This window comes from Quercus robur, chromosome 12 (assembly GCF_932294415.1).
Source record: "Quercus robur chromosome 12, dhQueRobu3.1, whole genome shotgun sequence".
NCBI classification, from domain to species: Eukaryota; Viridiplantae; Streptophyta; class Magnoliopsida; order Fagales; family Fagaceae; genus Quercus; species Quercus robur.
The window spans coordinates 21,586,196-21,607,575 of NC_065545.1; the positions used below are offsets into that span (position 1 = coordinate 21,586,196).

At 36.9% G+C, this 21,380-nt stretch overlaps 1 protein-coding gene across 2 annotated transcripts; it reads right to left on the reverse strand.

The window, feature by feature from the left end:
• Window positions 1-3,147: 3,147 nt before the first annotated feature.
• On the reverse strand, window positions 3,148-18,706 carry LOC126709988 (uncharacterized). 2 transcript variants are annotated; one of them, XM_050410369.1, is made up of 3 exons: window positions 18,277-18,706; window positions 6,968-7,117; window positions 3,148-3,446 (listed from the first exon to the last, which is right to left on the reverse strand). In XM_050410369.1, the coding sequence occupies exons 1-3, from the start codon at window positions 18,466-18,468 to the stop codon at window positions 3,390-3,392; spliced, it is 399 nt and encodes a 132-aa protein (XP_050266326.1). In that variant the 5' UTR covers window positions 18,469-18,706; the 3' UTR covers window positions 3,148-3,389. The 2 variants fall into 2 exon arrangements, with proteins under 2 accessions (XP_050266326.1, XP_050266325.1); XM_050410368.1 differs by lacking the exon at window positions 3,148-3,446 and having other exon boundaries at window positions 6,635-7,117; window positions 18,277-18,700.
• Window positions 18,707-21,380: the final 2,674 nt, after the last annotated feature.

Below are 21,380 nucleotides of genomic sequence, written 5' to 3' on the forward strand. Positions count from 1 at the left end.
TGAATGATTAGTGTTCCCCACAGACAGTCCCAAACTAATGATGCAAAAAATCAACAGTTGAGCTCCTCGAAGTAGCAGATGGACGATGGTGTGAATGGGGTCGTCTCTTGAGACAAGAATCCTGCAAAATGAACTGAGGGGAAGAGTAACATGCCGGTGTAGCATCAGCCAAACCACCTCTGATGGTTAAGTCAGTAAGGGAGAATGATTCTGGAGAGAAAATGGGTTGAGAGTGATTTCGTAGAGTATTTGTGTGTATCTTTAACTTCTATTGTCTTCTCTTTTATAGTCATGTGCCTCATTAATGGGCAATGATATGCTGCATTTATGCTCAATGGCTAGTGCGTTACAGAATCTTTGTCTAGAGATCACAACTCATTCTGTGACTGTTACTCCATCTGTTACGTTTCATCATTAATGTGCGTAATAAATGCATAACATGTTCTCTGGGTGAAAGAAGATCTTCGTGTAATGACGACCATAAATTTCTAGTTCATCAATAGGTACGCAGGAAATCCCTAACTCTCTCACTATAGAGTTCTTAGATATTTCTCATTCACTAACTTGACCTTCGGAGGGTTCTTAGCCAACACCACACCGGTGCTTTCTGTTTGGTCCATTTGTTGTTCTTCCATAGTTACCAAAACGAGTAATTTGGAGCCTACAACTCACTGATGATTTCAGCACATCATCACTCTCTAAGTTATATTAAAATATTAAGAGAAAGTTTATGACAATATTAAATTAGGATTTGATAACCACTATTAGAAATTATATTTTCTATTGTGCTATCAATCCATAGGTAGTTTTAGATATTAACAAAGTCTTTAATTTTAGCTTTAGCTTTATTTTGGCATTGGATGTTAGTTTGTTCCTTGATTTTAGTTTTTGAGCATTGCTGTCATCTCTATTTATAAATGATCAAGTTAAAATAATTAGAGTCATTTATGTGAATTTAATGGTGTTTACTGACCTCCTATAAAAAATAATAATAATAAAATTGGTGTTTACTGACATGTAAATTAATGGTTTTTAACATTTCCCACATTTAAAGAGTCCACAAATTCTCAAACTTCACAATTTGCATAACTGCCACACACCAAGCCACATGAGGATAGGATAGCTGTTGTATGATTAAGATATTGGGTAGTGCGCGATTTTGGGAAAGTCAGCTTTATGACTATGAGCCAGCAACAAGGCTAGCAGAAGAGGCCAAAATTATTTTGTGTTAGGGACATATTTTATGTAAATTGACTAATCCTTTGACAAAACGCACTTTACTTGTAATTGGGTAAATCTAGGATGGGTTTAGTACTTCAAGAAACAAGTGTTCAAGTTAAGTATTAAGTCATGCAAATTTGACCAAGAAACAAGTGAAGAAGAGTTGTTCATTAAATCTCGACAGAAACAATATCTATCGATATTTAAGGACGAAGCTCAACAGAAGCTCGACAGAAGTTGAATCTGTAGAGATCTACGAAATCAGAATTTCCAAATCTGATTTTTGGCCCTAGCTGACATGTATGTGTAGGGTTTCTTTTCTCACAACCCTAGACATATATAAGGCTTATTTTTAAAGGCCGCCATACAAGGAGAACTTATGCAAAAAGTGACCTAGTTCATCATTCTCTCTAAAGAAGCAACTGCGTCTTTACGCCAAGGGTTTTGTGACCAAGGAGCTTCCTGTTCTTCATTGTTGATGAAGTGAACTTTGCAGCCAACATCTTCCTCAAGTTGCTGGTGTTAGTCACATACTTGGATCTGTGCATCATTGGTTAGTCACGTACTGAGATTCGTGCATTGATCTGGAAGATTGCCACTACAATACAAGTCCAATTGGGTATTGGAGTAAGGATTCAACTGTAGGTTAGTATTTCGAGATAGGCCAAAGGGTTTTGGTAAGATTCCTTATACTTATAACCGCTTGTGATTGATAATAGTAGATTCTTGTAAATGGTGACCTGAAATTCACCCAATATGGTCTTGTCTCGGTGGTTTTCTCCATTCGTAAACAAATCACCTATGTCAAATTTATTTTCCACTGCATTTAGAATAATTGGTGATTTGTTTGTGCTACCACGATATTGCATGTAATTTGATCTAATTAGTTAACTTAGGTAATTAATTAATTTGCAAGGGGTCAATTCATTTTAACCCAACATTTTGGATGCAATCTATTAGGTAAAGGATTCAACAATATTTAGGGTCCGTTTGGGATCCGCTTATTTTACTGAAACTAAAAACTTTTTGCCGAAAATACTATAGATAAAGGTAAAAGTTAGCTGAAATAATACAGTGGGGGTCATGAATAGTACCAAAAAGTACAGTAAGACTCATGAATAATAGTAAAAATAAGATAAATAGTAAAATAAGTTGGCAAAAATAATTTTTACCAAATGGACACTTAAGAAGAAGAAGCATATAGTTTTGACTTACATTCTCCGCAATATGATATAATATATTTGGTAGGAGGGATTTGAGGTAAGGAAGGACTTGTAAGAGCCTTGACAATGACATAGATACATAGTAGGCTAGCTCCAAAGGATGAGCAATTGATTCTATTTTATAATTTAATGGCTCAAATAATAGAAACATAAGTACATCACACTAAAAAGTAAAAACATTCAAAACAATGAAAGGCCGTAAAAAAATTTCTTAGTAGAATCAGGATCAAATCAAAACAATGAAAGACAGTAAAAAAAATTCCTTGGTAGAATCTGAATTAATTCATACTTAGTGTGTATTTGGATAGCAAACACGTCTGCCGTTTGTGTCCAAACTTGGGTCCCATGCACTATTCACGAGACCCACAAACCTCTTTTTTCAGCAAAATTTTCTTTAAAAATGAGTCCCACGGCACTATTTACACATTTAAAAATTATTTTATTACAGTGTTTTCAGTTTTCAGCAATAAGTGGTATCTAAATAGACAAGGTCTGTTTGGGATTCACTTATTTTGCTGAAACTGAAAACTTTTTGCTTAAAATACTGTAAATAAAGATAAAAGTTAGTTGAAATAGTACAATGGGACCTATGAATAGTACCAAAAAGTGCAATGAGACCTATGAATAGTAGCAAAAATAAGTTTAATAATAAAATAAGCTAGCTTTTTAATTTGGAGCCAAACACACACTTGTTCTTCTATTTGAAGAATGAATTATACTATCAAGACTTCATCCTCTCCATGTAATTAGTGTTTTTTTTAAAGAAAACTAGCATTAAAATTTCCATTTCAAAAGTGTCCACCTAAAATGAAGCTTCTCAAACTCATAAGAGCTTTCACTTCCGTGTACACACCTAGTGCTTCTACCATTGCTTTGGACTTTTCCAATAGCGTAGCATTATAATTGTCACCCATCTTCTTGAATACTTCATGTGCTACTCGATGGTCATATCCAGCAGATGCCGTTTACATTAACCCAATTTGATTTGCTTCCCATTCTCTCCTATGATTGAAACAAAATGTAACATTATTGTGATTTGACATGAAAAACATGCAACTAAACTTTCAAGTACCCGTTAGTGTGAAGGAAAAATCAAGAAAGTAGAATTTGGATTTTCAAAACAATTATGGACACCATGAAAGGAAATTCAACCACTTTTGAATTTTTTGGACCAATAATAAAATAGGAAAACAAATAACTATACAATTTACAAGTCTGCAAACAAAGAAGTTTCTAATTAATCGGTGAAAATTCAATTCGATAATTAGCTATTACCCATAAGGACAGGCATATAGTACCTTAGAAAAGAGAACCAAGAAAGAGTAGTTATAGAAAATGTAGCAAATTAAAACCATTTCAAGTATCTGTTCTTTCCCACAAGAATTTCCTATATAATGGCAATCAAACCTCATCAAGTCATGTTTGATGTTCCATGTTGGAACATGAAGTGCTACCATGGAAGAACCATGACAGACTAACTTGGAAGCCATCATTGACTTTGTCAAGTTCCTTAATAGAAAACAAAGACTCATTTTTATAAAATAAAAATAATAATATATAATTACTCTTCGGTCCAGTTAGGTCCGGTCCGATCAGTCTAGACCGAACAGTAAGTTCTAAATAAATGTATATGATTTTAAAATATAGATAATTACTATTTGGTTCATTTAAGACTTTTCAGTCCATTTTGGTCCAGTCCAATCCAATGTGGACCGATTTGGACAGAATAGTAAGTTCAAAATAATTTACATATATATATATATATGATTACTCTTTGGTCCAATTTCGGCCCAGTCCAGTCCAGTCTGGACCGAGTAGTAAGTTCTAAATAATTATTTTGTTTTCTCTCTAGAACTTTTTTTTTTTTTTTTGAGAAACTAGTTTCGTCACTTCCGTGCATGCTGTTTTTTTTTTTTTTTTTGAGAAACAAACACACACACACACAAGGGAGAGGGAAATGGGTTCTAACACAAAGGCACACCACAACTACACTCAAAAGCCATGATAACTTTTAGGGGAGGGTGGAGCAAGTTATACTACACACAACACACTCTCTTAAACAATGTGGGACAATTACCCATTCTTTTTTTTTTCTTTTTTTTCAAAACAAACACACACACACACACACACAAGGGAGAGGGAAATGGGTTCTAACACAAAAGCACACCCCAACTCCACTCAAATGACCAGTGTGTGCCGTTTAATTTAGTTATGGATAATCAAATGAATTTTAGGACTTAATTACTACACTTGACAACTAACCTTATTAATTACTACAATACTAAATGACTTATTTACCCCCCCCCCCCCCCCAAAAAAACCCTAAGGTCTCTTTATAAAATGAAATAGGGTGTCTAAATCCCTAGATATTAATCTCTAATTTTTGTTGTCATCTTCATCATTTCATTTCCTTTTTATATGAGATGGCATTAGTAGCATTTCGCCAGAGCTCTCGTCTCTCTATGAGACACTTCTCTTATTTCATTCTCACTAACACCACTTCTCATATGCCATTCTCACCAACACCAACACCAAGAGCAAGCCATTCCCAAACCCTCTAACCTTGACCCCAGCTCTGACCCCAAACCGACCACAGCCCCATCACTCACCCCAAACCCATTTACTACTACTCTACCGGAGCCACCCCAGCCCCACCCCCTCCAAATGACAACAATGAATTTGTTTAGTTTTGGATGATTTTTTTTTTTTTTTTTTTTTTGCATTGTGTTCGCGTGTCAGGTTCGTGTTGTGTCGACTCATGAGTATTCTACTATATAGATCAACCCTAATCTGACATGTTTATTAAAGGGATCAGGATTCTTCAACTCTAACACAACCCATCTATTAAACAGGTCAGTTGTGTTGACCTGTTTATTAGATTTTATCAAAACGGAAAAAATAAAAAAACTAATTTTAGTATTAATCAAATTGATATGAATTATGAAAAATCAAGCGAATAAATATTTTTAATATAAAATTCAAAGCTAACGAGTAACTGCATCACAAATAATAATTCAAAACTAAAGTATATCTCAAAATCACAAATAATCAATCATAACATGTCAAAGAAAATAAACCATAACAACTAATAAGTTTATATACCTAAGGTTTGAAGAGTATATTGATAAAATGTCATTTAATTAAACGAGTCAGACATGTCAACCCAAATTTGATACGAACCCATTAAGCCTCAACCTATACCCTACTAATTTCGTGTCAGGTTCGCGAGTAGTGTCTAATTTTGCCACCCCTACCTAAGGTGTGAAAGTGTTTCTGATCACATACTGGTCAACATGTACACATAAAAGTTAGGCTGATAGACAACGTACACAGTACACTAGCTTCACATAAGCCCCCCTGTTGTTGTTATTGTTGTTATATATTTTTTTTAAATGGTGTGGTCTACCCAACCCTGTGTTGGTTATGGGGTTTTATGTGGTGTCTGATGGGATAAGCATTCAATGTATTTGATGATTCTTCTTCTATGTAAGCATATAAGAGATTTTGACTCCATTATAGCTCATTGATGACTGTTTTATTTTGGTTTTGAAAAGCAGTTAATCAGTTCATGCCATTATGCATTTGTGTTCTTTCTTGTACTCTGAGTTGTGCAATATTTATATTTTCTTATTATCTTTTGGAACATGGTATCTTCTCTTTACATTTTTCCTTTGTTAAATAGCTAGATCTTATTATTATAATATTTGCTAGCAAAGGAATGTGCTTAGGTAACTTACCCTGCCCCCCCTTGGTGCACGTGTTCATGTGGTATAGGCTTGGGTATTTCTTAATTTGTACATTCCGAAAACAACATATCTCGATGTAAGTTTTTCCTATATAATTACTAAGTTGATTAGTGTTATTCTATTTCATCAGCTGGTTTTATATCTCAAACAAGAATCACTTAGATTATGTTTGGATGACAACATTTGGATTTGGATTTGAATTTGAAATCCATTAATTTAAAAATTCCTTGTTTGGGTCATTTTAAACAATAAAGGATTTGAAATTCATCATTTGAAATTCCATTGTTTGGATACCTAAATTTGGATTTGAATTTGGATTTGGATTTAAGATCAATAAAATACATTTTTTAATTATTAATTTTCTCAATCCTTCTACATTTTAATTTTAGTAACAATTTTAATAAATACATAAAGTAATGAAGAAGCCATTGATGATCCAATTAATAAATACATGAGGTAATGAAAAACCCATTGATAATCCAATTGTCAAGATGAAACGTCTTGCCAACTATTGACAACAAAAATGTTCTATATCAACATAGAGAGAACCCAAATGCATGTGTTTTTTCACAACATTCAAAATATCCAATTAAAAAATTATTCTAAAGTTCTTAACAATTAAAAGTGAGGAACAATATTCTTTAAGAGTGGAACTAATATCTGCAACAACTTCAACTAATGGATCTTTCCTACTCCTTTTTTTCTTTGATAAGGCTTAGCTGCAGAACTTGTTGATAACAAATATTGACATAAATGATGTGCAATGGGAGAATTCACCTCATTTTCTCCTTTCTCGGTTGTAACTTCAACTGCATCCTCCCTATGTTCTACACCAATGCTAGTAGCTCTATCCCTCCCACACAAGATCTCAATGTCTTCCCAATTGTCAATAATTATGTTTTTATAAGCACCCACTTTTGCATTTTTCTAAAATTAAAAAAAAAAAATTTTAAAATACACAAGCAGTGAGTTAACATAATTAAACAAGTAGTGAGTTAACTATTGAAATCTACTAATTCGTAATAGAAAATCCCAAAAACCAGAAAATTAATCACAAACAGTCAGTGAAACCCAGCCAAGAGCTCACTTAAAACCCCACTGCAAAGCTAGCTCTAAACACCACCAAAAACCAGTAAAACATCCCTGCAAATTACACAAAACTCTACTGAAAAACCTCACAAAGACCCTCAAATTACCCTCTATAAATCATACTAGAAAAATACCTAGAAACAGCCTCAAAAATCCACTAAAAAGGCCACACAAAAAAAAAAAGAGCTCAGAAGAATCTCCAACTTGTGAATAGAAAGTAATTCTCTTATCCCAACAGTTTAATATTTCCAATAGAATTCTCAGCCATGTTCCATATACTCCAACAACCAAAATTCAGAACCTTCAACCTCTTAAAAATTGAACCCCATTCTTTCGGAGAAGGAACTCAAAAATGATAGTATACATCAGCAACTTTCAATAATACTTTTTGCTGTTGTTGTTGTTGAACATTTCCAAAAAATAAAGAGAGAAAAAAAAAATTCTTTAGCACAGCTGAGAGGAAGTACTTGTTTCATTTCCAAATAATGGAAAAATAAAATGGGCATAGCCGCATAGGTGCGCAGAATTAAACTTCAACTTGAAAATTCTAATGATTCGCCATCCAAAATTTGAAGTTATTCGATCAAAGTTCTATTATAGACCCTATATATAGTTGATTTTACTGTACAAACTAAAAGCTTCCAGTTTGCATAACAATCAGAAAACAAAGATGAGCAAGAGAATAAGAGGTAGAGTGTTAGGACATATGTGATTCACTTGTTAGAAACATATGTCATTATTTTATATAATTGGCTAATCCTTTGACAAAACGCACTTTACTTGTAATTGAGTAGATTTAGGATGTGTTTAAATACTTCAAGAAACTATGTTTCAAGATCAAGTGCTGAAGCCTTCAAGTCTATCCAAGAAAACAAGCTAAAAGTACAGAATTACTAAAGCTCAACAGCTAGCATGTGTCGAGGTTTAAGGAAGTTGTTCAGCTCGTGTGCTCGACACCTGCTCGACAGCTGCTCGACAGCTGCTCGACACCTCCTATCTATCGAGGTTTAAGAATTTCAAAATTTTGATCTGATTTTCTTGGGATCCATGAATGTGTCTTTGGGCTTTCTTTTCTCCTAACCCTAGACACATAAAATGATTGTTTTAAGGGCCGTCAAACAATTCACAAGTTGCACAAGCATTGAGCAAACTCTGTTCAAGTAAATTATGAACGGAGAAGAAGTTCTTGCCTTAGTTCATCTCTTTCTTTTGAAGAAGTTGTTGTGTATGTGCACCGTAGGGTTTTGTGATCAAGCTTCTTCTTGATCTTCATCGTGTGGATGAACTGGAGAACTTTGTAGCCATCAACCTTCTTAGTTGGTGATTGAAGTCACATACTGGGATCCGTGCAATTGGTTAGTCACGTACTTAGGAGCCGTGCATCGAAATGGAAACTGCCACTACAGAACAAGTCCAATTGGGTATTAGGGTAAGGATTCAACTGTAAGTTGGTAAGGTACTTGGGATTCATTTACTTGTAACCGCTTGTTGTGATAATAGTGGAGTTTCGGGAGTGGTGACTTGAAAATCACCCGATGGGGTTTTTGCCGTTAGGTTTTCCCCATTCGTAAACAAATCACCGTGTTATTTATTTTCCGCTGCATAATTAGTTTATTGGTGATTTGTTTGTGCTACCACGCGTTTGCGTGATAAATTGATTAATTAATAACTTGGCTAATTAATTTCAATCACAAGGGGTCAATCCGTTTTTGGCCTATCAATTGGTATCAGAGCAGGCACACTCTGATTAGGTTTAATCTTTGCTGTGTTGATCTATTGACCCGTGTTTATCATGGATAGAGGACAGTCATTAATTATACCTCCTTTATTTGATGGCACTAACTATACATACTGGAAAGTATGCATGAGAGCTTTCTTGTAGTATTTAGATGAAAAGGTGTGGCAAGCTGTCAAGATTGGCTGGACTAAGCCAAAGGAAGCGCCGGCCGATTAGGATGAAGCCAAGATCAAGGCGGCAAACTTCAACAACAGGGCATTGAATGCTTTATTCAATGCGGTCACCAATGACGAGTTCAAGAAGATATCCTCTACTGAAACTGCTAAGGAAGCATGGACCATCCTCCAGACAACCTATGAGGGTACAAAGGCTGTCAAGGATTCAAAACTTCAGAGGCTCACTACAAGCTTTGAAGAGACAAAGATGGAGGAGGATGAGTCATTCGATGAGTTCTATGCCAAGCTAAAGGACATAGTGAACTTAGCCTTCAATCTTAGGGAAACCATTCTTGAACCCAAGATTGTAAAGAAGGTGCTCAAATCTCTACCCGAGGGATTCCATGCCAAGATCACGGCGATAGAGGAATCAAAGGATATGGACAAGATTCCTTTGATTGAGCTAGTTGGAAACTTGCAAACCTACAAGCTAGGGTTAACAAGAATAGGCAAGTCGGGTAAAGGCAAGAGCATGGCTTTGAAGGCCAAGAGCAGTGACACAGATGAGTCTTCCGACGATGAAGATTCCAAGATGAAGTCCTACATCACTAGGCAATTCAAGAAGTTTATGAAGAATGCCAATGGAAAGGGCTTTGATAAGGACCGCAAGCAATCTAGTTCCTCTCAGTTCAAGAGTCAAGATAAAGGGAAGAAGGATGCTAGAGATGGTGGTCAGTACACTGTTCCAGTAGTACCTAAGTGCTTTGGGTGTCAAGGCTTCGGTCACATGAAACATGAGTGTCCTACATATCTCAATAGCATTGGGAAGAGCAAGGCACTTGCTACTACCTTGAGTGACACCGAGCCTGAGGATGATTCCGACAATGAGGATGACGGAATCTTGAATGCCTTCACCGCCACTGTTAATCCTACTAATGGGATTGTTGAAGATGTGGTTGAAGAAGAGGAATTGGTGGAATCCAAGTTTGAGAAGTTGGATGATCAAGATGACATCCATACAGCCTATGAAAAATTGTTCAAGCTTTCTGAGAAGCATGAGAAACTGTATAGGCTAACCACCAAGAAGCTCAGTGATGTGGAACTTGATCGTGGGGAGCTTTCCATAAAGTTTGATGAGGCTAATTAGACTATTGGAGCACTGAGGTTCGAGAACAATTTCTTGGCTGAGAAGACCAAGAAGTTTGAAGCGAAACTATTTCAAGTTAGAGCTCAATTGGAGAGGACTTCAAGTGCAAAGCTTGATGAGATGCTCAGCATTTAGAAATCTGCTTCAGATCGAACAAGTTTAGGGTATGGTCTCTCTTCCTCTAATATTGCTTCTACTAGTACTACTGTTTTTGTTCCTCCTACTAATAATGTTAAAATTGAGAAAAATGAGATTAAAACTGAATTAGCTAGTGAGAACTTAGACAATGGTAAATCTATCTTAGGAGTACCCCCTAAGCTTAAGAAGAAATATGTAAAAAATCCTAGGGCTAAAAAGGCTAACTCTCAAAAGCCTAAACAGAAGAAGCAGCATCTCTGTCATCATTGTGGAGCAGCCGGTCATACTCGACCAAATTGCTATAAGTGGCTAGCCACTCAACAGAGCAACGGCATGATAGCATCTGCAAGCCAGAATCAACTTCAATCCTCTCTTGCTCCTCTTGGAGATCTTCTCAAAGCCCTCATATTCCTTTCTAACTTGAACGGTTTTAATTCTTCCCCCTCACCGCCGATTCAAGGGTTTGCTAGACGGAAAGGTTCTTCCAAGATGTGGAAGGAAAAGGGCTCCAAGTGATTCTATCACTTTTCTCTTTCTCTCTTCTTGTTTTTGTGTGTGAATTACTTGTATGTTTTGCTTTCTAGTTTTGAGTCAATCTAGTTTTTATGCTTTGATTTGTTTAACATGTTTTTGTTTGGTTATTTTTCTGTTTTGTTTTGTTTTGTTTTTCATATAAAAAAAATGAAAAATCAGAAAAATACAAAAACAGTGTGTGTTTTGTGTACATTGGTACTTGTGTGCCTTGGATGGCCATTGAAACAAAATTTTCTAAACTTTGTATCTCTTGTAACTTAGATGAGCATCTCTATGCATAACTAAACAAGTGAGCTTTGTGGCTCTTGTTTGTGATAAGTAAGATTAAGTTATCTCTTGTACTTAACACTCGTATCACTCTTTTTGACGATAAAGACTAAAAAATCCTAAGAGAATGGCATAAATAACCATCTCACCACTGTTGTCTGCCAATCATAATATGACACCTATATGCTTCAGCATAGCAAAAGTGCAGTGTCAATGACATTTGCGTACTTCGGCATAGCAAAATTGGAATGTCAAATGCTTATCATCATTGGGTATTTTCTTTTCTATCTCTTATATGCCCATGCATGATTTACTTAAAAGAAAAATATGCAAAGAAAAATAAAAAGCAAAAAGATCAAAAATGCTTTAAATATGATTGCAAGCGTGTATTCTAGGAGATGTGGGAATTATAGGATGTACCTCGAAGGTGATAGTCCCCATCAAGTAGTTATGATTGTGTGTGAGTTAAAGTGATTTTCTCATATCTCAAATCATCATAACATGTATACACTTATGCAATCTTACGATGTTTTTCACACACAACACGCAATATTCTTTGCTACTCTTGATACATGTGCAGGTATGTGATTTGGCCATCACTAGGTTTTACATGTGTTAATGTATACTCACTAAACTGTCTAGACTTGTTTTTGAAAAATAAAATCGGTTAGACTTGTTTAGTGTGTGTGTGTGTTTTTGAAGATCCATGTGCTTAAAAATCTTATTAAGAGATGATTTTGAGAGCTTAATATGTTGATTGGATCATTGGTTGAGTTGCATGTTGGATTGCATTCATGTCTGTGTTTTTCTCTTCTCGAAAAACTGCTTTTTAAAGCTAGCTCGACACCTCCTTGATACCTTGCTGTCTGTCGAGCTTCTTCAGCTTTTTCTTATCGCAATCTCGACAGCTTCTCGACACCTGGTGGATCGATCGAGAAAGTTCCTGCCTCTTCGATAGCTTCTTGACACCTAGTAGATCGATCGAGCTTCTATTCTTGTATCTGATGATTTGTTCCTTGACACCTCCTCGATACCTGTATCTGTCAAAGACCATTTTTCTCGATACCTTCCTCGACAGATGGCTCGACACCTCATCTGTCGAGATTTACTGAGGCACTATTTATTCTTCCTCGTGCGATCCGACCCTCATTTCGTTCGATCTCTCTCTCGATAGCTCTCTCTTTTCTCTCCCAAAACAATCTCATCTCACTCCAATCTTGATCCTCAAGGTTTCTTCAAGCTTTTTCAAGATTTTTTTCACTTGGTAAGCTTCTTATCTCTCATTCTTCATGCATTTCATGTTTTGAAACCTAGGTATTGGGGTTTTTGAAAAATTTTGGGGTTTTTCAAAATTGATGAGTTATTGTTGAAATTTTGGGATGGGTTTTCACTTAAATGAGTTAAAATCTCATACATTGCATCACATTAGCATTATAATAATGTTGTCATGCATTTAGATGTATGCAAACTGTTTGTGTGCTGATAGGTTTGGATTGGGCTGAGCCCATGATGAAATTTCTTTTGCATGTCACATGTTCATGCATTTCCCATGCATACGTACTCTCTTTTCAATATAATTGTTTTATTGGACTTGCTTGGTACTTTTCTAATTGTCTTTCTTCTCTCCCTCTCTTTCTATTTACATTAGTTGTGTCTATGGCACCTAAGCGTAAATCTACTCCAGCTCGGAACCCTCTTCGTTCCGAAGCTTCTTCATCTTCTGATTTTGCTCCTCTCTCTCTCTTCGGTTCCGTGATGATGATGCCCACAAGGCATTCTCGGAGAACTTTTCTAGACGAGGTGTTCATTTGGAACGCCAAGTCATTTTGGCAAACTTCACCGACACTGACCTTCCCACTATCATTCACAGTCGAGAATGGGAGTCACTATGTGACGTCCTGGTCACTTGTCCTCTCGTGGTTATCTAGGAGTTTTACTCCAACATGCACGGGATAGATTGTTCAGTACCTCTTTTCTTCACTCGCGTTTGAGGTACGCCATTCTTGTCACACCGCAGCATGTTGAAGATGTGCTTCGTGTTCCTAGGATAGAGTTTCCTGACTATCCTAGTTGTGAGCGTCTGCGAACTGTGTCCAAAGACGAGCTCATGGCTGCTTTCTGCGAGCACCCTTCTAATTGGGGTGATCGTCAGTTTACACCATGTAAGCCTTTTGCTAAAGGTCCTAGATTCATTAACATGGTGATAACTTTTGTACTCCATCCACTCTCTCACTACAACTCCATCATAGAGCCTCATGATCGGTTTTTATTGTCTCTTCTTGAGCATCTTACTATAGACTTTCCTTTTCATTTTATTCTTTCTATTATAGATGTTCATCTAGATTCGACGTCCTGTGATAAGCTCATCTTTCCTTCCGCTATCACGAGGATAGTACGCCATTTTTCTGTTCCTTTTCCCTCTTCCGACCATTTTTCTGTCATGTGTGCCATAGACTACACTATCATTAAACGTAGTGAAAGCTCGAAAATGTGTTAAAAACACAAGAGCTATTTAGACCCCCAAATAAAAGTTACGGCTCGATAGATTTTACACTAACTTAATTCTAAGTGCGGAATAGTGTAAATGCGAGCGGATAAACAAACAAGCTACTCTAACACATATTCATATAATCACAGCAATAAAATGAAATGCAAAATAGTAGGGAAGAAGAAAGCAAACACAGATAACACACCGATATGTTATCGAAGAGGAAACCAAAAAATCTCGGCGAAAAACCTCTCTACCACCCTCCAAGTGGTAATCAATCCACTAGACAATCAGTTGGGATACATGGGTTATCAAGAGACCCTCCAAGCCTAATCTACCCGCTATACCTAAGCCCTCTAAGCTCCTACTCCAAGAAGGCTTCTCGGAACCGTGTCTTGTCTAGCTCTCCGGATCCCGCAACAAGCTCCATGTTGCATCTGCCATCCTTGGCTTCTTCCAATGCTTCCCAGCAACTCCAAAAACACTCACTACACTCTAAAAAGGTGTGGATTGTATTTGGGTACAAATCTCCTCTCAAGGTATGATAATGGGAGAGGGAAGGAGAAGAGACTACAATGAATTCTCACTAAGGATGAGTAGCTCTCTCTCTAAAAGATGGGTGTATGTGTTGTAGAAAACCTATCTAGGATTTTTCTCTCTGAATGACCTCATTTACATTTGTGGGTAATTAGGATATATATAGTATGGGTGAAGGGTAGGGAAGTCACACTTAAAAATCCTCCAGGCAAAATGTTTCGTGACTGTCTCGCGAGAAGGCTTTACTCATGAGACAATCGCGAAAACGACAGCCTGGCACGACTCTTCAGCTTCCAGTCATGTGCTCCTCACGTGCTCTTTCACGGCTTAGCTTCTCGCGAGCTTCTCGCGAAATCCACTGATTCTTCATTTAAGCTTGAGTCTTCACCAACTTAATACTAAACCCAATACAATAGAATCCCACAAAATACAAGGAACAAAATTAGAGCAATTACAACACTTTTTGTCATGGAACAAAGCCAACATAAAACATAGTTGTAAATCACAACTTTACATGTAGCGAGGTGCAATTTCGGTCGAGGCAGTCGGATTCAGCAACTCCTCCCTCCTGTTCAACTCCATCCCGTTCTACTCCATCCACATCCGCTCCCTCATCTTCTTCAGGCGATATGTCACTAGGAGACATCATGGCGCAGCTTTAGCGCATGGATGCTCATCTAGATACACTCTCCATAGAGATGTATCAGATGAACGTCCGTGTTGGCCGTATTGCACGACAACAGGCAACCATGGGTGGATTTGCTCCCGAGGCTACTCCTTCACCACCTTCTTTTGATTCTGATTCTGATGATGATGATGGTGATGACGATGATGCTTCTGAGGATGATGATGATGGAGATGCTAGCTCTACCGATGAGATGTCTACTTGACACTCTTACCCTTTGTCACTCGTGATAAAAAGGGTGAGTAATTTTGGATATGAGAGTACTCATTCTTAGGAGGAAAGTTAGTATAGGACCATTTTGTTAGGGGAAGTGTTGATATGTTTTGAGGGATGTAGTGAGGATATTATGTATCTTTTCTTTTCTTTCTTTTATAGATACATTGTACTTGTACATTAGGTCTTGTGACCACTTTTGACATACATTGTACTTATCTTCTTTATATATGTTGATGTATGTTTCTTTCACCTACCCCTTACATGTGTTGTTTCTTTTTTCTCTTTATACACATGTTTCTTATGCTTGTATGCAATCTATTATTTCTGTTTCACACAAAGATGCATTGATGAGTTTTGTTTAAAGTGTTTCAGAAATATAGGTTGTCAAAGTCTACTTACCATAAACTCTCTTCTTGCAAAGTTTTTCAAGAGTTTTTGTTAGGATAGATTTTATTGTATTCAACAAGTGAGTATGAGTTGAATGATTTATGACTTCTCTCATGTGCTCATTTGTTTGTTGTGGTTTTGTCACGGATAGCCAAAGGGGGAGATTGTTAAGACATATGTGATTCACTTGTTAGGAACATATGTCATTATTTTATGTAATTGGCTAATCCTTTGACAAAACGCAATTTACTTGTAATTTGGTAGATATAGGATGTGTTTAAATACTTCAAGAAATCATGTTTCAAGATCAAGTGTTGAAGCCTTCAAGTCTGTCCAAGAAAACAAGCTGAAAGTGCAAAATTACTAAAGCTCAACAGCTAGCATGTGTCGAGGTTTAAGGAAGTTGTTCAACCCGTGTGCTCGACACCTGCTTGACACCTTCTATTTGTCGAGGTTTAAGAATTTCAGAATTCTGATCTAATTTTCTTAGGGTCCATGAATGTGTCTTTGGGCTTTCTTTTCTCCTAACCCTAGACATACAAAAGGATTGTTTTAAGGGCCGTCAAACAGTTCACAAGTTGCACAAGCATTGAGCAAACTCTATTCAAGTAAATTGTGACCGGAGACGAAGTTCTTGCCCTAGTTCATCTCTTTCTCTTGAAGAAGTTGCTGTCTATGTGCACCGTAGGGTTTTGTAACCAAGCATTTTCTTGATCTTCATCGTGTAGATGAACTAAAAAACTTTGCAACCATCAACCTTCTTAGTTGGTGATTAAAGTCGCGTACTGGGATCCACGCAATTGGTTAGTCACGTACTTGGGAGCTGTGCATCGAAAGGGAAATTGTCACTACAGAACAAGTCCAATTGGATATTAGGGTAAGGGTTCAACTGTAGGTTGGTAAGGTACTTGGGATTCCTGTACTTGTAACTGCTTGTTGTGATAATAGTGGAATGTCAGGAGTGGTGACCTGAAAATCACCCAGTGGGGTTTTTGCCATTAGGTTTTCCTCATTCGTAAACAAGTCACCGTGTTATTTATTTTCCGCTGCATAATTAGTTTATTGGTGATTTATTTGTGCTACCATGCATTTGCATGATCAATTAATTAATTAATAACTTGGCTAATTGATTAATTAATTTCAATCACAAGAGGTCAATCCATTTTTGGCCTATCATAGAGTAAGGAAGTGTATCTAGTTGACATAGGAGAGTAATGTAACCAATATACACAAACACACACACATATATACACAAACTAAAAAGAAAGCAAGAAAGCAATTTGACTTCACAGTTCACAAACACACACATATGCACAAACTAAAAAGAAGAAATTGAATAACTAATATAGTATAGAAAATAAGCAACAACGTGACTGATTCGCTAGACTTAGACATTCATATTTATCCAATGTGCACAATCATTCAGACTTTCAAAGCAATATGCTATCAACCTAACAATTTTTCCTATTGTAATCTTTGTGTGAGATGAGATAATTTTGCAAGAAATTTTATTCTATCTTGCTATTAGTCTTGGGATATGTGCTTGATACAAATTCCTAGCTTCCTAGGACCTAGTCCTAGGTTTCAGTTCAGGGAGTATATGTCTTATAGTAAGTTAATTAGGCCATTTTTCTGTCCAAACTTCTTTTTTCTGTCCAAACTTTTCACATTTCCTGAATAACTCAAGGTCCATTGTCACAATTTCAAACAGTAGCATAAGCCAGCCCAAACTCTATCAAAAAGAAGAAATTGAAGAAAGTGTTCATTTGTTACCATATATGATTGTGTGTGTGGTAGGTCTTATGATTGTGCTTTTTTCCTATTCATTAATCTGTAAAAAGTTGATGTGCAAGGTGTGTAAATAACAGGTTTTACAAAAACTCCTTATTGAATCTAAAAACTCTTGATCCAAACTCACTCTCTGTCATCCCCAATTGTCTATATAAAGCTTACTCCCACATAAAAAATTCAGCATGAGCAAAAAAAACTCAGAGATAGATAAATAAACACATCCCATTTCATTGATCTCTCTCTCTCTCTCTATGCAATTAATTAATGGCTAGTTCAACTTCTATTCAACCAAATAAATCTATACCACTAGCTGAACCAAAAAGATCAAGCCTCCTCCATAGTCAAATCATCTTTGGTACAGCCAAACACACCCTCACCACACTACCCCCCATCAAACTGGGGCTCAACCCAGTTCATGATAACTAAACTAGTACATCTGCCATAACAAAACCTTTCAACACCACCACAAAACCATGAGTCATTCCTTATCCCCATGGCTGAACCAAATGTGGATAACCCCAAAACCATGTCCATGATCAAATACAGATGTTATGGTAAGTTCTCATTTTTTTCAAATGAATATTCTCTCACTTATTACTTCACAACTCGTAGACTGTTCATAAAAGCATTTCATCACACACATAATTTGCATTCCAAACCCACAAACGAAAATACATATAGAAAGTAAAGACAAACCCAAAACAAATAATTGAAAATACAATGAAACAAGATAAACTAACAAATCAAACAAAACCCACAAACAAATCAAATGAAACCCCAACAAACCCACAAAAAAAAAAAATCAAATCAAATAAAACCCACTGGAAAAACCTACAACCTTTGTCGATTTAGATTTAGTTGAAAGAGAGAATTAGAGATGTTAAAAAGGAAGATAAGAGTTGAGAGGAACAAACCTGAAGTTGCTGAGAGAGAATTGGAAGAAGAGCTTGTGAGTTGCAGCTAGGAAGAGAGACACGGAGAGCCCAGAGTGAAACAGAGTGAGTGAGGCGATGGATTTCTAAATTCTTGGGTTTGTGAGGTGATTTCAAATCCATGGATTTGGACCCCTGAAATCCAAGATGGATTTGGGCCAAATCCAAATCCATTTCTTTTAACTTACCCAAACAAAGGATTTGGATTTGGGCTCCTTCAAATCCAAATCCAAATCCAAATCTAAATCCAAATCTATGCCATCCAAACAAACCATTAATAGTTTTTAAATTCTTGTAGGACCTTATGCAGTCATGGTTGGTGATGACCTGTAAATAATACTGATTTCAACTCAGCAAGAAAAGATTAACAAAGCTTTTTGATGGTGTTTTGTCTCTCAATATTGTCATTAGAGTTTATGGTGAGATGGATTGTAGTTGTTATATCGATACAAAGTTCTATTATGTATCTGTGGCTACACTATTTTTATGTATTGTTTGCAATTTGGTTTTAGTGTGTTTATAGAAATTGTTAATCACTTAATTGTGTTTGTCATGCTTGCACTGTGCATTCGCTCTATACTCCATATCAGTAGGCTTTCCCAAAGGCATGGGCTTTGGATTCCGAAACCAATTTGTTGTTGTAGCTCACATGTTTTAAGTTTTAACTCTATATTCTTTAAGAAACCAATTAAAAATTATATGATTTTAGTCTTTGGGCTGAAAAATATCCTATCTAATCTCATGAATGTGCATAGGACCTAATGAGTCAGAAATTTACGATAACCAAGAGAAGACGTTACGCATTTATTACACTCATTAATGACAAAATATAATGGACAGAGCAACGGTCACAAAGTGAGCTGTGAACTTTAGACAAAGATTTTGTAACGCACTAGCCGTTGAACATAAATATAGCGATTCATTACCCATTAATTAGGCACACAACTATAAAAGAGAAGGCAACAGAAGTTAAAGATACACACAACATACTTTACAAAAATCACTCTCCAAACAATTCTCTCAAAAATATTTCTCCCTTACTGACTTAAGCATCGAAAGTGGTTTGGCTAACGCCACACCAACGTGTTACTCTTCCACCCAGTTCATTTTGTAGGTTTTTCTCCAATAGAGATGACCTCAATCACAGCTTCCTCCATCCACTCCAACAAGGAACTCAACTACTGATTTTTTGCATCATCAGTTCGGCGCCATCTGTAGGAAACGCTAATCATTCGAGCCATCTTTCCCAGTGACAAAAGAGTTCCTCGAAGTACGAGATGGAACCAGAAATTGCACAACAGCCAGATGCTGTGCAACAACAGCAAATCCAGGCCCTCCTAACTAATGTGGAAGAGCTGACTCACCAGAATGAAGAGCTGTGAAAGACAATGGAATCTCAAAACGCAGAACGTCGGCGAACAGCAGAAAATCAAAATGAAGAAAAATCAAATTCCCAAGCCAACAAGCGAGACAGGACCTTGAGAGAAGATTCCTCCAGGATGGAGAATGAGCTTCGCAACATGAGGAAAGAGATGGATGAGTTAAAAAGTGCCATGAAGGATAAAGACGGGGAGAATTTGGATGGGATGATTCAAAGGACGAACTCACCATTCACCACTAAATCGTCCCCTCCCACCAAAATTTCGTCTCCCACAATTGGAATCATATGACAGTTCCAAGGATCCCTTGGATCACATTGAATCATTCAAGACACTGATGCTGTTGCAGAGGACCTCAGATGAGGTGATGTACAGGGCATTCCCAATGATACTAAAAGGAGAGAGTATGGTTCAACAAGATAGCCCCAGGAACTATTGCAGATTTTGAACAACTCAGCAAGGGTTTTGTTCGTCATTTCATTGGGGGGCAAAGACACAAGAAGCCAACCAGTCATCTTTTCAACATTCAACAAGCAGAGGGAAAATCACTAAGACAGTATGTGACCCGATTCAATAAGGAGCTACTACAAGTAGACAAAGCTAAAAATCAAGTCATCCTAACAATTTTCCAAGCAGGATTGCTACCTAGAGATTTTTTCTTCTCAATCACCAAAAGCCCAACTCAGCAAGGGTTTTGTTCGTCATTTCATTGGGGGACAAAGACACAAGAAGCCAACCGGTCATCTTCTCAACATTCACCAAGCAGAGGGAGAATCACTAAAATAATGTGTGACCCGATTCAATAAGAAGCTACTGCAAGTAGACAAAGCTGAAGATCAAGTCATCCTAACAACTTTCCAAGCAGGATTGCTACCCGGAGATTTTTTCTTCTCAATCACCAAAAGCCCACCAAAAATAGTCGCGAAATTGCTCCGAAAAGCTCAGAAGTACATGAATGTAGAAGACGTGGTGCTTGCAAAAGAAATGAAAGGAAAAAGGAAGAGAGACAAAGGAACAAGCAGCAATCACGATAAGAAGAAAGAGACACGAAGTATGCATTTGGATTGCAGCTAGTGGTTGTGCGTTTACGTTTTCCTCTTTTTTTTTTTTTTTGAGAAGCGCATTTCACATGGGACACGGTAGTATCAGTAGGTCCCGTGCATTGTTCACAGGACCCACAAACCTCTTTTTTCAACAAAACTTTCATTAAAAATGGGTCCCACGATACTATTCATACATTTAAAAATTATTTTTCTACAGTGTTTTTAGTTTTTAGTTTTCAGTTTTTAGTAAAATAAGCAATATCCAAACGGACCCGAAGTGTTGGGCATACCACAGGAAAAAAGAAGGAACGTCCAGATAGGAAGCCAAAGCTCACTAACTTTACTCCTTTAATAATACCAATTAAGCAAGTGTTGATGCAGATAAGGGACGATCCCTCCCTGCAATGGCCGAAGCCAATCAGTATTCCAACAGAAAGAAGAGATAAGAACAAGTACTGTAGGTTCCACTAGGACCACGGGCGTTGCACCGACGAGTGTAGACATTTGAAAGACCAGGTGGAGATTTTAATCTGACAAAGGAAGTTACTGAAGTAAGTCAGGAATATGGAGCCCTACAGATACCAATGGAAGGACGATAAAGACAAAGATTGAGAAGCAAGAGATAGAAAACCTCCCACAAGAGAGATAAAGATGATCTCAGGAG